This window comes from Canis aureus, chromosome 27 (assembly GCF_053574225.1).
Source record: "Canis aureus isolate CA01 chromosome 27, VMU_Caureus_v.1.0, whole genome shotgun sequence".
In the NCBI taxonomy this organism is placed as follows: domain Eukaryota; kingdom Metazoa; phylum Chordata; class Mammalia; order Carnivora; family Canidae; genus Canis; species Canis aureus.
The window spans coordinates 17,092,680-17,109,911 of NC_135637.1; the positions used below are offsets into that span (position 1 = coordinate 17,092,680).

The window sequence follows — 17,232 nt, forward strand, 5'->3', positions numbered from 1 at the left end:
AATTGGGCCAGTTATACTGGAGTTGGCACCATGAACTATATGTGTGCCCTTGGAGAAAACCTGTTTGCTTAGATCTTTATGCCAAATTGGTAACTGACTAACAGTAAGGAACCCGGATTGGGAGGAACTTTTTGAGATTTAATTATGCCACAAACTATGCTGGAGAAGTGATTTTGCTCTGACTTTGTGTCTCCCTTCTGCGTCCCCTATTTTTCTGCTTTGTGGGCTTTAAGCTTTCAGAACTAAAGTCTTACTACATGAGTTTGTGATCCTTGTGTATTTCTGATGCTGACCTCTCTAGCTCCTTGCTATCAATAGTTGTCTCTTAAGGGATTTAGTGTCCCTATGGGAGTGTTTCAGGTTGAGAGGTCTTGAAAACAGTGTGGCTTTTAGTAAGCAAAGTTATGCATTGGACGAGTCATTGAACAGCTTTATCATTTTGCTACTTATAATTTTATGGTTTCGTGTATGTATGCACCCACAGGATTCCTGGCACTCTAAAAGATCATGTTTTCAAATAGATAACAATTAAAAAATTGTTCAGTTCAAAATTACAAATTTTTTATGAGAAGAATAAAATCTGTTATATGAAATAGACATAATTCTGACAAGTAATTGTTTTAGGATTTACTAACACTCATTTTTAAAACTTCTAAAATATTATAAATTCACGAGTGGTTGCAAAAGATAGTATGAAGAGGTCCTGTGTTCTTTTCCCTTAGTTTCCTTCATTGGCAATATCTTGCATACCTACAGAAGTAAAATCAAAGCCAGGACACTGACATTAGTACAGTCCACAGAGCTTACTCAGATTTCATCAGTTTTACATAAACTTATTTGTGAGTATATTTAGTTCTACCTAGTTTTATTACAGGTATGTATTTGTGTGACCACACAGTAAAGGTATATAACATCTATCAAAGAATCTTTTGTACTATCTCTTACGGCCCAGCCACCTCTGCCCCCTCCCCATCCCTGGCCCCTTGCAACCACCAATCTGTTCTTATCTCTATAATTTTGTCTTTTTTTTTTTTTTAATTTTTTATTTATTTATGATAGTCACAGAGAGAGAAAGGGAGAGAGGCAGAGACACAGGCAGAGGGAGAGGCAGGCTCCATGCACTGGGAGCCTGATGTGGGACTCGATCCCGGGTCTCCAGGATCGCGCCCTGGGCCAAAGGCAGGTGCCAAACCGCTGCGCCACCCAGGGATCCCCTGTCTTTTTTTAAAAAAGATTTTATTTATTTATTCATAGACACAGAGAGAGAGGGGCAGAGACACAGACAGAGGGAGAAGCAGGCTTCACGCAGGGAGCCCGATGTGGGACTCGATCCTGGGTCTCCAGGATTACACCCCAGGCTGCAGGCGGCGCCAAACCGCTGCACCACCTGGGCTGCCCAATTTTGTCTTTTAAAAAGTTTTTAAATTGTATTTTATTTATTGTGTATTTCCTAAAGTATAATTTTAGAAATCTAGCTGCGTAGGTAACAATGTCACTTAAAAAAAAATTATTCTTAAAGGATTTTGAGAGCGAGAGCACAAGCAAGGGGAATGACAGAGGGAGAGGGAGAAGCAGGCTCCCCACTGAGCAGGGAGCCAGACATGGGGTCATGACCTGAGCCCAAGGCAGATGCTTAACTCACTGAGCCATCCAGATGTCCCAACAATGTCACATTTTTTCAAGTAAAAAGTAGGAAATTGTGCAGAAGGGAAGCAATAAAGAAAAAGTGGGTAGAGATGAAAGTTAAGAACTTATGATGTATAGTAAAATTGGCAAGCAAGAAATAGGTGTTACCAATATAAATAAATCTGGAACTAAACCCCACTAAATTATATTCCAGTATTTTAAGATTTTTTGTTTTTGTTTTGTTTTGTTTTGTTTCACAACCCTGAGCTCAATACCTGAGTGATATCAAGAGTCAGAGGCTTAAGTGACTGAGCCACCCAGGCGCCCCAATATTTCAAGTTGTTAAGTAGGCTGTAGATCCAATGTGGAGTACGAACTCACAACCCTGAGATCAAATTGCACACTCTACCTGCTGAACAGCCAGGCACCCCTGATATTTCAGATTTTAAGGAAAATGTGATCTTATGAACTTCCCAGATATCCAAATAGGAGCAACTAAAATCTGAGGTTTTCTATAGCTGAAGATTCTCACAAAGTCTTTAAAGTTGGGAATCCCCAGCCAAGTACTGCTGGATTGATTTTTTTTTTTTTCATAGCAGACATAACTCTGAAAATCTGTAACTGCTCACAGTGTTCCTTTAGTTCTTCATTTTTGCCTTTGCCACCTGACTGCCTCCAAGGGAGACATGTGCCTGCCTGGGACCCAGGTGCCCTTAGGGATTTCCTTTTAATTTGCCATGTTGTAATGCTGCCCCCTTTAACAGGTGGTCACAGGTGGGGGCGGTCGTGCCTGGGGGAACAGTCTATTAAGCATCCAACTCTTGGTTTTGGCTCAGGTCGTGATCTCAGGATTATGAAACAGAGCCCTGCACTGGGCTCTGCACTCGGTGGGGAGTCTGCTTTAGATTCTCTCTCTCTCTCTCTGCCCCTACTGCTCATGCACACATGTGCTCTCTCCCTTTCTCTCTCTCTCAAATAAATAAATACATCTTTTTTAAAAACCTTAAAAACCATGGGGTGTCAGGAAAGCAACCATGCTGGGAGGAAAGATGGGCAGCTAGGTGAAAGAAGAATGGTGGAGCATTGGTAATTATTTGAACAGAGTCCTGGGGACATGAGGTTCTTCACACTGCTCACTTCAGTGTTTGTGTGTTTGAAGTTGTTTATAATTAAAAAGTTTACAAGAAGAAAGCAAAACAAACCAGAAATCAAGAGCTAGAATTTAATAAGAAAGTCTGAGCCTCTTGAGGGCAGTACATGCAAGAAGCCAACCAGTGAAAATAAAAGCAATGCAGCTCTTTTTAAGTGTTGAATTTTTAAAAGTTGGACTTTTTCATTTCCTTCAGTTACTTTCAGAGCCTACTATGTGTCATACACTACTCTAGACAGTACAACAGAGAACAGAACATACAACTCACCTCTCAGAGCTTACTTTCTATGCAGGAAGCACCTAGTTAAGTAGAGTATGCTCCAGATGGTAGAAAGTGCTATGGAGAAAACATAAACCCCCAGAGGTGAAGTGGCCAGGGAAGACTTCATAGAAAGGGTAACCTTGAGGCAAAGACCTGAAGGAGGAAAGAAAGAAGCTGTGCAGGTTTTTGGCAAAGGCCTAGAGGTGGAGCGCACCTGCTCTGCTTAAGAAACAGCAGCAAAGTCAGAGTGCCTCGGATATAATAGGCGGAATAATGTTCCTTCTCCCAGGTGTCCTAATCCTCAGAACCTGTGACTATGTTACCTCTTGTGGTAATGGACCTTTGCAGATACGAGGAAGTTCAGGATCTTGAGATGTGATGGGTCTCTTGCATGATCCAGGTGGGCTCAGTGTCATTACAGAGCTCTTTACGAGAGGGAGGTACTGGAGGTCAAAGATAAGGTGCTGTATTGCTGACTTTGAACATGGAGGAAGGGGCCACAAAGCCGAGGAATATAAGGTGGCCTCTAGAAGCTGGAAAAAAAGGAAGAAACAGATTTTTCCCCCAAAGCCTCTAGAACGAGTGCAGCCCTGCCACCTCTACTTTGATTTTAGATTTTTGGTCTCTGGAACCATTAGAGAATAAATGTGTATTGTTTTTAGCCACTAAGTTTCTGGTAATTTGTTAGAGCATCAGTAGGAAGCCAATACTGGCAAGGGTATAATGAGCAGATGAGGACAAAAGGAAAAAGAAATAGTTAAAATGTGAAAAGGCACTTAAGTCCATTAAAAAATCTTGAACTTTCCTTCTGAAGGAGGTGGGAAACCATTCAAGTGTTTTGAGCAGAGAAGTGACAAGGTCTGACTTACCTTTTGAGAGGGATCATTTTGGCTGTAATGTGGGGACTGGACCAGAGGGGGACAAGGATGCAGCTGGGAGACCAGGAGAAAGCTACTGAACTAACCCAGGTGACAGGAGATGGTGGCTTGGAGTGCATTGACCTAGAGGTGGGTGGAGTAGGAACTGCTGATGGACTGGGTGAAGGCAGAGAAAGACATAATACCTATGTTGGTCCACATGGAGCAGTGATTCGGGAGTATTGGGCCTGAACAACTGGGTGGACGGGATAGTTGTTACTGACAAGGGAGAGAAGGTGAGATGAGAAAGTTTTGGGGGAAGATCCATAGTGGGATGTGAGGCTAGAGATGAATTTGGGAGCTGGGAGCATATCATCAGTATGTATGTATTTTTAAAGATTTATTTCTGAGGTAAGGGAGATGGAGGAATAGAGGGAGAGAGAATTTCAAGTAGACTCCTCTCTGAGCATGCAGAGCTTGACATAGGGCTTAACCTCATGACCTGAGCTGAAATCAAGAGCAGAGAACTGGACACTTAACTAGCTGAGTTATACAGATGCCCCACATCATTGGTATTTAAAGCCAGGCAACTGGACAAGGTCATTAGGGAAGGGAGTATATATGGAGGGGTTTTAGGGATTGGGCCCCATCACATCATAGTGGTTAGAGGCCAAGATGAGTTAGAGAAGATGCATTCCCTGTGATGTGGGAAGAAACCCAGAAACCTAGTCCCCTGGAACCAAGGGATAACCTTTTCAAGGAGGAGAAAGGGATCAGAGGTGCTGAGTGTCACTGTTTGTCAAATAGGACTGAGAAATGACCATTGGGGTTAGCAACTTGGAGGTCACTGGTAATATTGACCAGAATCCATGGCACAGTGGGGGGGAGGGGCGAAAGTGAGTGGGTTCAAGAGTGAATGGGGAGAGAGGCAATAAGGAAATTGAGATAATCAGTATATGTGGAACTGTCCGTACATGGTATGTTCTTTCCAAATAGACTTGATTTGTGAACATGTGACTAGAACAATGATGTGTTTCCCCCTGTTGTGGGCCTCACTGGTAACCCTAATCCAGGCAGAGTTAATAAAGCTAGTTTTTGAGCCAAGGGCTGTTTTTTTTTTTTTCTTCTTCTTTTTTTTTAATGCTGCAATTCACAGTGGTGCTATAAAGCAAAATGCTGGAGACACTTTTATTAGCAAATTCTCGCAGCTGAGGCTCACTCAGTGGGGCTTTTACTGGGCAGGGCCATTCTAGTCCTTGTGTATTGAAGAAAGACCATTAGGCCTTTGGAAAATTCAGGCTTGTAAACTTGCTAGATTTAATAAAATGTAAGAAATCAAAACTGTTAGCTTTCCTTTTGGTGAGAATCTTTAAAATTGTGTAAGTTTGTATAGGTCTTACTTGTTCCCCCCCTCACCCCCCCAGGATTAAAAGACATTCTTAGAGCCTGTCATTTTTGTGCTCCTTTAAAAGAAGGGTAGAGGGATCCCTGGGTGGCGCAGCGGTTTGGCGCCTGCCTTTGGCTCAGGGCGCGATCCTGGAGACCCGGGATCGAATCCCACGTGGGGCTCCCGGTGCATGGGGCCTGCTTCTCCCTCTGCCTGTGTCTCTGCCTCTCTCTCTCTTTCTCTCTCTCTGTGGCTATCATAAATAAATCTAAAAAAAAAAAAAAAAATAAAAGAAGGGTAGAGAAAAGACACCCTCCCTTTACAGTTTGCCAAAGAAATTGTTGGCACATTTCTGTGTTTAATACCTAATTGTAGGTACAGTCCTGATCCCTTTTTGGAAGTAATTCTCACCTCTAGCTTTTATAAATCCCTCAAAGAGATTATTGTTTGTTATCCAGAGTTTAAACTTTATCCTGAATATTACTTTCCACAGAATAAACCTGTGCAGTGGGAATGATGCACTGAGACATCAACTTTTTGACCTCCATTTTTCATCCCATAACCCTGTTATACAAACTTCAGATCGTGATGTATAAGGTGACTTAGCATTTTCTTTGCAACTGATAGAAAAATCTATTTTCCACTTCCAGTGTTTTCAAGATCTGATATATTTGTGACTTCTTGAAAGGCTTCCTGAAAAGTTCCTCTGTTTTAAAGTGGCTGAGTACTATATGACAGTAGATCTCATGAAAACTCCTCCAGAATGTTTCATTTAATTGGGGTCTTCTAGTTTGTAATCACTGAGCATTTGGGTTTTCCTAAAATGCTGCTGCTGATGGAGAGGCTCCATCTAATTAGCAGCCTTGTAGCTAATTTTTGGACTCTAGAATTAAAGAGGTTGCCCTGTACCTGGGGTGGGGCTAGGGATCCAACTGACTGTAAGGGCAGAGACCTGAACTTTTCCCTGTACCTTCTCCACTGTGGGGGAAGGAGGGGTGTCATGTGCAAGATGTCTGTCTGGCAGGTAGATGAGAATTGCTGGTCTTCATGCCCAAAACATATCTTAACCAGCTCACCTGAAGGCCGTGTTGGTGTCCTCTCAAGTTTCTTTTGCAGAGCACTGAGGCTTTTGAGACCATCCTCATAAGAAGAGGTCAGGAGCCAAACACATCTGGAGAATGCAGCTCTCCTGTCCTTATGAGAGCTCTACAGCATGAATCAGGCCAGGAAAGCTCTCAGTTCTTCAGCAAATAACTCTGCTTGGTTTTGGTTAAGCCAGCGTTCCCCAAACTCCTTTGACCATGGAACCCTGTAAGGTTACTAACTTACTAACTCCTTGAGGAGCTGCTGTTCCACTGAGCATGCTTAGGGAAGTGCTGGTCTGTGTAATAATGCCTACCAAGTTATATGACCTCTAGGCTACCTTGAGTCTTTTATCCAGTTATTTCAGAGTTTTGATGAAATTTTACATTTCATAATTTTTACCAACAAAGGTTCATGGTATCCAAAGCTGCCCTGTGTTTCACTAGCACTTTCTGCCTTTGAGGACCCCTTAGGGTCTCCATCTGTTAGCCTTTATCTCTTGCTTTATGTAATCCTGAATCCCAGAGGCCTGATAGGGAGGCTCTCTGCTTTGGAATTATTTGAGTTGTGGCCTGGCCCCATCACAGTTGATGTTGGCCTGTCCTGATCTGTTGTTTGTGATTGCCTAGTTCTCAGAATCACTCTGGCACAGACAGATGGACAGATACCGCTCATGTCTGGGGTAGGCTCACCTGTGGCTTGAACACGCCAAAAATAAAGCCGTGGTGCTCGGTCTAGTCAGAACTGGAGCCCTGGTGTTCTGAGCCATTCTCTTATTCTTTACCGCCTGCCCACTTGTGATCAGATGAGGGTTTGTTTCCCTGATGCCCTCATGGCTAAGATGGAGAAGTGTGGGATGACAGTGTGGTTAAGTGGATTTGTAACTGATGCTGTGGCCAGGCCCAGGGTGGGCTGCTTGATGGATCCATGTCAGCCGGGGGAGTGGGAGGTGGTGGAGGGGTGAGCTCTAGTGGTTTGCCATGGGCTCTGTCCTCAGCCTCATCCTGGGTAACTTTTTTTTTTTTTTTTAAATAATTAAGACACAAAGGCCACAGACTATCAGTTGACTTATGTATGGGAGAAGTAGCTAATGCAACAGATGACAGAGTTGGGGTTCCCAGATGTTCTAAAGTGCTGGGCGTGAGTGCAATGAGCTGAGGTTTATTTACTTATTTTAAATATTTTATTTATTTATTCATGAGAAACATACACACAGAGAGAAAGAGAGAGGCAGAGACACAAGCAGAGGGAGAAGCAGGCTCCATGCAGGGAGCCTGATGTGAGACTTGATCCCGGGGCCCCAGATTCACAAACTGAACTCAAGACAGATGTTCAACCACTGAGTCACCCAGGCATCCCTGAGCTGGGGTGTAAAATGGGATGTAAAATTAGATTTAAAAAATGAATACAGTGGAAGTAAGAACAGGGGACTTTATTTAATTGCAGTTTGTGTTTTAAAAAACTCTGAAGGGTTCTGGAATTGAGCCTTTTATCAGGCTCCCTGCTCAGCAGAGAGCCTACTTCTCCCGCTCCCTCTGCTGTTGCCCCTGCTTGTGCTCACTCTCTCAAATAAATAAATAAAATTTTAAAACAACAAAACTCTGAAGAATAGGGGCACCTGGGTGGCTCAGCATTTTTTTGACTCAGGTCATGAACTTATGGTCCTGAGATCAAGCCCTGTGTCAGACTCCATGCTGAGCCTGGAGCCTGCCTAAGATTCTCTCTTTGCCCCTCCCCTCTTCTTTGCCCTGCTCCCCTTCTCCCCCTCTCTTAAAACAAAACCACTCTAAAAAATGATGGACACCAAATTTAGTTTACCCTTACAGCAGCGGAGAAGGTGCAGACAGATGCACAGGAGTTCAAGTTTATTAGTAATATCTTATTAAATGGGTGACAATGGGGCAGCCCGGGTGGCTCAGCAGTTTAGCATCTGCTTCCGCCTGGAGCGTGATCCTGGAGACCTAGGACTGAGTCCCACATCGGGCTCCCTGCATGGAGCCTGCTTCTCCCTCTAGCTGTGTCTCTGTCTCTGTCTCTCTCTCTCTCTGTCTCTCATGAATAAATAAATAAAATCTTTTTAAAAAATGGGTGACAAGTCCATGTGTGTTTGTAATATTTTTCGTTTGCCTTAAATGTTTAATAAACAGACTCCAGAAGCTTTGGTGGACTGTTAGTTTAGTAGCCATGTTGGAATATTTACAATGATTGAAGCAGCAAATTACTGTCTGATAAAATTTTTCTCTTCATGGCACTTGACAGCTCCCATTTGGGGTATTGTTTTGTCCTGAGTACCGCATTTGAAGAGGGACACCATATGTGCACAGATACATGGGTGCATTCAGAGACAAGGGGTGCAGGAACTAGTCTAGTCCTATGACAGTTGAGGGAAATGGGTGATATTTAGGCCAATGAAATGACTAAGGGAGGGATTATGATGGTGTCTTTGACCCCTTGAGAAGCTGTCAGCTGGAAGAAGGAATAGAGATTTCTTCAGAAAGCAAAATTAGGGCCATGAGAGGAAGCACATTCTAACAGCCAGACTGTTTTGCAGTGGATCAGACTGATTTGGAAGTTTAGCTCTCTGCAGAAGCCTCTCACCACCCAGGGCTGCTAGGAGGAGCCCTCCTCATATGACGGGGAGTTGCTCCTGGTTGATCTCCAAGACCCCTCTTATTTCTTCAGTTTCTAAACCATTTAAGACTTCAGCCAGTGTGATACCTTTAGCATTACAGCATGGCACTTTGGTTTAGAAAAGTGATTAAAGCCTTGCACTTCTTTATGCTACCTGATATGACTTCTCATGTTGTGGCTTCCATGCAAAGTGTCAGTGCCTACAGGGAAGATGACTTTGTGATTACTTGTTGCACTAGAGCTTGCATGCCCACATATACAGCAAAAATGTAGTTAAGGCAGCCATAATTTTCATGTGCCATTAGAATGTTCTGTGAGTCAGTATGCTTTGACATACTTTTGGTTGAATAAAGTATTGAAATAATAATTGCTCTTAGTATAATTTGCTTGAAATGGGAAATCAGAAATTTTGACACCGAATCTGAATTCTTGGATTCTGAGTTTTACTTCATAAATGCTAGCCTCTTTCTGCTGCCATGGGGCAAGTAGAAACCCATCATAGACTTAATAAAAGTCATTTTAAAAATACAAGGCGGCTGATGACTTCCTCAAAGTAACAATTGGAGCAGCATATTTTTTTTTTTAAGATTTATTTATTTCAGAGAGAGAGAGACCAAGCACTTGAAAGTGAGTCGGGGGGAGCAGAGAGAATACAAGGCGCCTCTCCACTGAGTGGGGAGCCTGATGCTGGGCTCAGTCTCACAGCCCTCAGATCAGGACCTGAGCTGAAATCCAGGGTTGGCTGCCTAAACAACTGAGCCACCCAAGTGCCCCTGGAGTAGCGTAGTTTTATAATGAATTTGTGCTTCCAGTAGTGTTATCCATAGTGATCTGTAGTAGTGTGTGGCATATGTGTAAAGAATTACATTTGCGGAGTACTTTTCTTGAGCTCTTTGAGATAGATACACAACAGCTCTGTTGGTGGTGGCGTATGATGATTCACTTTTTAAGAATGAGAAAACAACGTCCCCTAAGTCCCAGAATTTGGTATTGTAAGGAACGTTTCAGGATGTCTGATTCCTCCCCACTGCTGAAGAGGGAAGAGGTACCAGAGAAGCCTATGGCTTTGTCATAATACCTCAGCTAACTAGTGAAAGACCAGACATTAGAATCAGGTTTTGGGTTGTTTTTTTCACAAGTGTAACTGGCTTTATTTCTTTTTAATTTTTTTAAAAAGATTTTTTTTTTTAAATTAGAAATAGAGGAAGAGCAGAGGGAGGGAAGAGGCAGATACCCTGCTGAGCAGGGAGCCTGACACAGGGCTCCATCCCAGGACCTGAGCCAAAGGATCAGAAGCTTAACTGACAGAGCCACCCAGGTACCCCATCACTGGTTTTGCTATTATAGCCTGCTGCTCCTTGGATAATGCAGGTGACTTTGAAGCATGTTCCTAAAAACTTTATCAAATATATATATAATAATAAATATATAATTATATTATATATTATATAATTATATAAATTAATAATTATATAAATTAATTATATAATTATATTATATATTTATTATTATATATATATAATCTCCCTATCACTTTAAATCTCCTTAGGGACATCATTATATAAGGGCACTCTACTTTATATTTAAAATAAATCTACACTGTACATGAGTTCAAAAAATTCCCTTAATTTAATTTAAAAATTTTTAAAGATTTTATTTATTTATTCATAGACACAGAGAGAGAGAGGCAGAGACACAGACAGAGGGAGAAGCAGGCTCCGTGCAGGGAGCCCAATGTGGGACTCAATCCCGGGTCTCCAGGATCACACCCCAGGCTGCAGGCTGCACCAAACCGCTGCGCCACCAGGGCTGCCCCCTCAATTTAATTTTAAAGTGCTTGTTAATCTCTGAGAACTGCATGGTTTTAGTTCTTTATCCTAGTACTAGGATTGATATTTGTATGTTAAACTGGCCTTGCAATTAATTCTGAGACAAATTGCGAATGGTCATGACATATAACCCTTTTTGTAGGTTGCTAGATTCAGTTTGCTAGAGTTTTGTTGAAGTTTTTTGTGTATGTTCATCAGGGATGTTGGTTTGTAGTTTTCTTGTGAGGTCTTTGTCTGATTTGGGTGTTAGAAACACTGGTCTCATAAAATGAGCTGGGATGTGTTCCCTCTTCTATTTTTTTAGAAGAGTTTGTGAATGATTAGCTAATTAATCTTTTTAAACATTTGGTAGAATTCTTTTAAAATTTCTTTTAATTTAGTTTTAACCATTTAAAAAATTCTTTTTAAACATTTAGAATTCATCAGTGATGTTATCTATGCCTGAGCTTTTCTTTGTGCAGAGTTTTTTTTTTTAATCACTAATGTAACTTCTTGTTATAAAGCTATTCAGATTTCTTCTAACTCTTCATGAGTTAACTTCAGTACTTTGTGTCTTTTTTCTAAACACTTGTCCATTTCATCTAGTTTATCTAATTTGTTGGCATATAATTGTTCGTAGTGGTCCTTTATAATTCTTTTAGTGATGGCCCCTCTCCTTCTTGATTTTAGTAATTTGACTCTTTTCCCTTCACCCCTGCCTCCCTCTTTAGTCAGTCTAGCTGAAGGTTTGCCAATTTTGGTCATCTTTTCAAATCCAGCTCTTATTTGTTTCGTTTTCTCTTTTTATTTCACTTCTGTTGTAGTTTTTTCTTTTTCTTTCTGTTTGCTTTGGGTTTAGTTTTTCTAGTTTAAATTGGAAGGCTAGATTATGATTTTGGATTTTTTTTTAAATTATAGGAGTTTATAGCTATATACTTCCCTCTAAGCACTGCTTTCACTGGGCCTCCTAGATTTTGTATGTTCCATTTTAATTTTCACTCATTGCAGAGTATTTTCTAGTCTTCCTCAACTTCTTTGACCCATTGGTGGTTTAGCATGCTAACGTGTTCTTTGATTTCCACACATTTGTAAATTTCTCAAATTTCCTTCTGTTATCAGTTTCTGATTTCACTCATTGTGGTCAGAGAATATACTTTGTATGATTTTTTTGGTTCTTTTGAACTTAGGTTTCTTCCTTCAGTTTTATCACTTTTTGCTTTTTGTATTAGGGGCTCTGCTTTTAGGTATATATGTCTACAGTTATTAGGTCTTTGTGATGGATTGGCCCTCATTATAAAAATATCCTTTGTCTCTGGTAACCATTTTTTCTTAAAATTTAAGTGGTATTAGTATATATACTCCAGCTCTTTTTCAGTTATTTCCATGGTATATCTTTTTCCATCCTTTTTATTCTTATTTGTGCATGTAAATCTAAAGTATGTGTGTCTTGTGGGGCATATGAGTGGCACAGTCAGCTGAGCATCTGATTCTTGGTTTTGGCTGGGGTTATGATCTTGGGGTCATGAGATTGAGCTCCCTGTCGGGCTCTAGGCTCAGCATGGAGTCTGCTTAAGACTCTCTCTGCCCCTTGCCTTGGCTCTTTCACTCTCTCTCAAATAAAGTAAATGAACCTTTAAAAAATTTAAAAATAAAGTATGTATGTCTCAGGGCACCTGACTGGCTCAGTCAGCATGCAACTCTTGATCTCAAGGTCATGAGTTTGAGCCCCATTTTGGGTGTAGAGTGTACTTTAAAAAAAAAAAAGTATATATCTTGTAGACTGGTTATCATTAGGTCATGTTTATTTATACTGCCAATCTGTCTTTTGATTGGAGTGCTTAGTCCATTTACATTTAATATAATTACTGATAAGGAAGCATTTATATCTGCCATTTTGGTATTTTCTATATGTCTTATGTCTTTTTTGTTCTTCATTATTGCCTCCTTTTGTGTTTAAATAGACCTTTTTCTAGCTATTTTAATTCCTTTGTTTCTTTTAGTACACCTTTTAAAGTTCTTAATAACTGCCCAGAGATTACTACTGACATCTTAAAACAATCTATATTAATGCCAAATTAATAGTATACCAAAACTGCTACAATATAACTTGCCTCTCCCTTCTTTGTACTATTCTTTCATACAAATTATGTCTTTATTGTTATAAGCCTATCAATACAATTTTATACTTAAGCAGTTGTCTTTCAATTAGAAGAAAAATGTTGCAAGCAAAAATATATTTATACTGTCATTTATATTTACCCTTATAATGACCTTTACTAATTTACTTCATTTCTTTATGTGGATTGAGTTACTGTTAGAGTCCTTGTATTTCAGGCCAAAGGACTCCCTTTAGTATTTATTGTAGGACAAGTCTACTAGTGATGAATTATCTTATTTTTGTTTATCTTGGAATAACTTAATTTCTCTTATTTTTGAAAGATAGTTGTGCTAGATATAGAGTTACTGGTTGGCAATCTCTTCCTTTAGTAATTTGAATATGCCGGCCTACTGCTTTCTGACCTCCCGGTTTCTGATGAGAAGTACACACAATGAGTCTTTTTCTCTTGCTGTTTTCATGATTCTGTCTTTGGTTTTCAACAGTTTATGATGTGTCTAGATGTGAATTTCTTTGAGTTCGTCCTTTATGGAATTTGATGAACTGCTTTAGTGATAGATCAATGTTTTTCATCCTAGCTGGGAAGTTTCCAGCCATTATTTCTTTAGATATTCCTTCTACCCCTTCCTCTCTTTCTTTTATGGGACTCCCATAATACCTATGTTGGTCCACATGGATGTATTCTATAGGTCTCTGAGGCTCTGTTATTTTGCTCATTTTGGGGAGGGACTTTCTGTCATTGTTATTAGACTGGATAATCTTAATTTTATTTTATTTATTTTTTAAAGGTTTATTTATTTATTCATGAGAGAGACAGAGACATAGGTAGAGGGAGAAACAGGCTCTTCTCAGGGAGACTGATGTGGGACTCAATCCTGGATCCTGGAATCACGCCTTGAGCTGAAGGCAGATGCTCAACCACTGAGTCACTCAGGCATCCCAATCTTAATTTAAGTTTGCTGATTCTTCTAGCTCAAATCTGAATTTTTTGTTTATTGCTATACTTTTCAACTTTAAAACTTCTATTTAAAATTTTTTTCTATCAATATCTTGTACTTAGTGAAACATTGTGCTCATAACTTTATTTTCCTAAACATACTTTCCTTTGATATTCTGGACCTACTTATAATAGGTCCAAAGTCTGGACTTCTTCAGGGATGATTTCTGTTGGCCACTTTTTCTTCCTGTATATGATTCATATTTTGCGGTTCCCTTGCATGTTTAAACTTTTTTTTTTTTTTTTGGTTAAAAAATGGACTTTTAAAATAATGAGCAACTCTGGAAATCAGATTCTCTGCCTTTGGGAGGGTTAGGTGGTGGTTATTTTTGTTGCTTCTGTTTGTTTTGTAGTGACTTTTCTGGACTGATTCTCTGGTTTGTAATTTTTGTTATATGTGACCACTGAAATCTCTGTTCATTTAGCTTAATGGTTAGCTAGTGATTGGACAGATATTTCCTTAAATATGTTGAAGCAATAAATCTCTCAGTTTTTACTAAGCTGCTGTCTGTATGTTGGGGTGTTTTCAATGCCAACAGCTCACAACCGTTTTAGCCTTCACTTTGTGCTTGTGTAAAGCTTCAGGATTAGCCAGAATGAGAGATCAGGCCTTCTTAGGTCTTGGCACACACATAGTCCTACACATGTGCATGGCATTATTGAGTCCCAGAAATATATTGGGGCCTTTCAAAAGCTCCTTATGGACATCTCATTCCCCAGGTTTTCATTTTAAGCTTTTGGTCAGCTCTTCTTAGCTCCAGTTGGTAATGTTACCTCAGGCAGCCACAATGTTAAACAGTTCTCCTTTATTGTTTCTGACAAACTCACTGAAGATAAGACTGAGGAAGCTTTGAGTCAGGTCAAATAAAGACAAGCCCCTAGGATAGAGCTTTCTAGAAAGCTGTCAAGTCAAATGATGACTGTTCTCTGGAGATGGCACATGTGGGGACCTGTAAAGCCATCTGGCCCTTCTGGTGACTGTTAGGCTGCTGGTTTTTACAGGTACCATAGTTGTGAGGCTGTAGGTGTTTAAGGCTACCTTGGAGCCACCTATTGTGCTGGAAGCAGAGGAAGATGGGATTAGTGCACATTAAAACAACAACGAAGGTGGTTGTTCTTACTAAGATTCGGCCGTTTTTCTTGAATAAATGTTCTTCAGAATGTTGAAGGCCTTAAGTTAATAGCCAGAGTTCTGAAAAAGTGGATTTTTGACAATTTTTGGTATTATTCTTATTGCTTGTTTGTAGGAGCAGATTTTTGGAGATCTTTACTCTGCCACCCTGAAAGTTAACTACCTATCAGTACTTCATCAAATGAGGAACCCTGGTGTAATGAGAGTCTGCTATACACATGCTACATGCTCTTTCACCTACTTTGTCTCATGTTCCCTTTCCTTATTTGTATTCAATGTCTTGAAGTGGCCCCAAGGGAGTGTTAAGGAGCACAGGTTACTATAAGTCAGTGGTTACGACTTTCACCTTATTAGAAATGAGTCTTAACCTTTAGATGGGCAGCAAGTGTTGAGCACTTAATCCCATATTACCAGAATGTGCTACAGACCCAGGATCATGTTGATCTGGTGGATCATTTTCCTCTCTTGCCAAGAGAGTCCATCTTTTGCACTCTAGCCAGCTTTGTTCATTGTCCTATGAGGAAGTAAATCCATCTTCCCTCTAAGTTAGGCTTGGAGGACAAAATATTAATAGTGGAAATGGCCATTTCCTCTACATACTTTTGGGATTTGAAATTCCGTCCAGACACAACATTAATATCTCTATATCAGATCTTATAGTCCTGGTGAACAGCTTGAGTTTTCTGTTAGACTGTAAGTGTATAGATTTTAAAATTTTTAAGTTTTTGTACATAATATAAATTTGAATTATATGACCAGAAGTGTTGAGTTATGGATATTTATTTTATTACAGCCTTTTATTTCAGAGGCCATCAGTCTTCAGTTGTTTAAGAGGAAAGTCAAGTGCCTATTGGTAAAAAGTAAAGACATTCTAGTCTGAAAAGATATGTATGATTGTATAGCTATGTTGCAGTTTGCATTTTTTGCCTTTTATGTATTTGTGTATTTTTATTACATGTTATATAATAATTTAACCAAGTCATCTAAAATGTGATATGAAATGGTAGAACAACAGTTTTGAAATCTTGAAAAATAAAACTGGAAACATTTGCTTGTATTTTTTTTCACCTCAGAGTGTTTTGTTAATGAGACATTTTATACTGCCATAAACTCAGGGCAATAATAAAGGTGTTGATTGATTTTTGGATGACAAGGGGCTTCTCTAATTGCAGAATTTGACATTTGTGTCACTTCTGTTTTAGGTGAGCAAGACGTGGAAGGTGATTGCAGAAGATGAAGTGCTCTGGTACCGGCTGTGCCAGCAGGAAGGGCACCTTCCCGAGAGCAGCATCTCTGATTATTCTTGCTGGAAGCTCATCTTTCAAGAGTGCCGAGCCAAGGAACACATGTTAAGAACCAACTGGAAGGTAGGCCATGGCCAATATCATTACCTGTAGAATAGCCTACAAGGACACAGGAATCCAGGCCCTGGATTAAACCTGGAGTCCCTCCAATTATAGCCTGAGGTTAACTGCCAAAAGCAAAGAGAGGAGTGTGGTGAGAGTCCTGTTGGCTGCTGGTGATTTGTTGCCCATTTTGTTCACCATTAGAGTATCTGCCCCTGTTTTCAACCACAATTTGGGAGCATCCTGCTCTCTAGGAGAGGAGGGGTGAGATTGGAGTGCCAGTAACCTCCCCTCTGATAGTTGAAGTCTTTGGAGTAGTGCTCAGCACAGCCTCCTTTCATTTTGGCCAACACTGATGGACCAAGAAATCAAAAACACCAACTGAATACAAAAGAGGAGCTGAAAATGCTATTTCCAGTAACTGTAAGAGGGAGATTTTAAATGTCTCTGACTACTGTCTTCTTTCCCCTCACATAACCCACTGGCTTGCTTCCATAGCATTTATCACTTCAAAATCTCTACAGAAATATTAGATCACAGCTAAGAATTCACACAGTGGAGTGTTTCTATAGGAAATAACTGTCAAGAACAGCATTTACATAAAGCTGTTTTGAGGCATGACAAGAAAATGGTGCAGTGATTCTTCTTCCTACCTGATAACTGGATAGTCCCCTATATGGAAAGGGTAGAATCATACATACTCTCTCCACTCCAGTAAAGGTCATCCTAATAGACTTTGAGAGCAACAAGCTTTTGCTCATTACTAATGGTAATGTATTGCCTATGTGCATGTCCATCCCCTGTCACCTCATAACCTGATTGGTGATAGATACTCTA

General features: G+C 40.2%; 1 protein-coding gene across 1 annotated transcript in view; it reads left to right on the forward strand.

Moving 5' to 3' along the window:
• Positions 1 to 17,232, forward strand: part of FBXW8 (F-box and WD repeat domain containing 8) — a 120,736-nt gene that overhangs the window by 18,053 nt on the left and 85,451 nt on the right. The window contains exon 3 of the mRNA XM_077875799.1: positions 16,252 to 16,416. Within this exon, the coding sequence (XP_077731925.1) occupies positions 16,252 to 16,416 (165 nt within the window). The remainder of the gene's footprint in view (positions 1 to 16,251; positions 16,417 to 17,232) is intronic.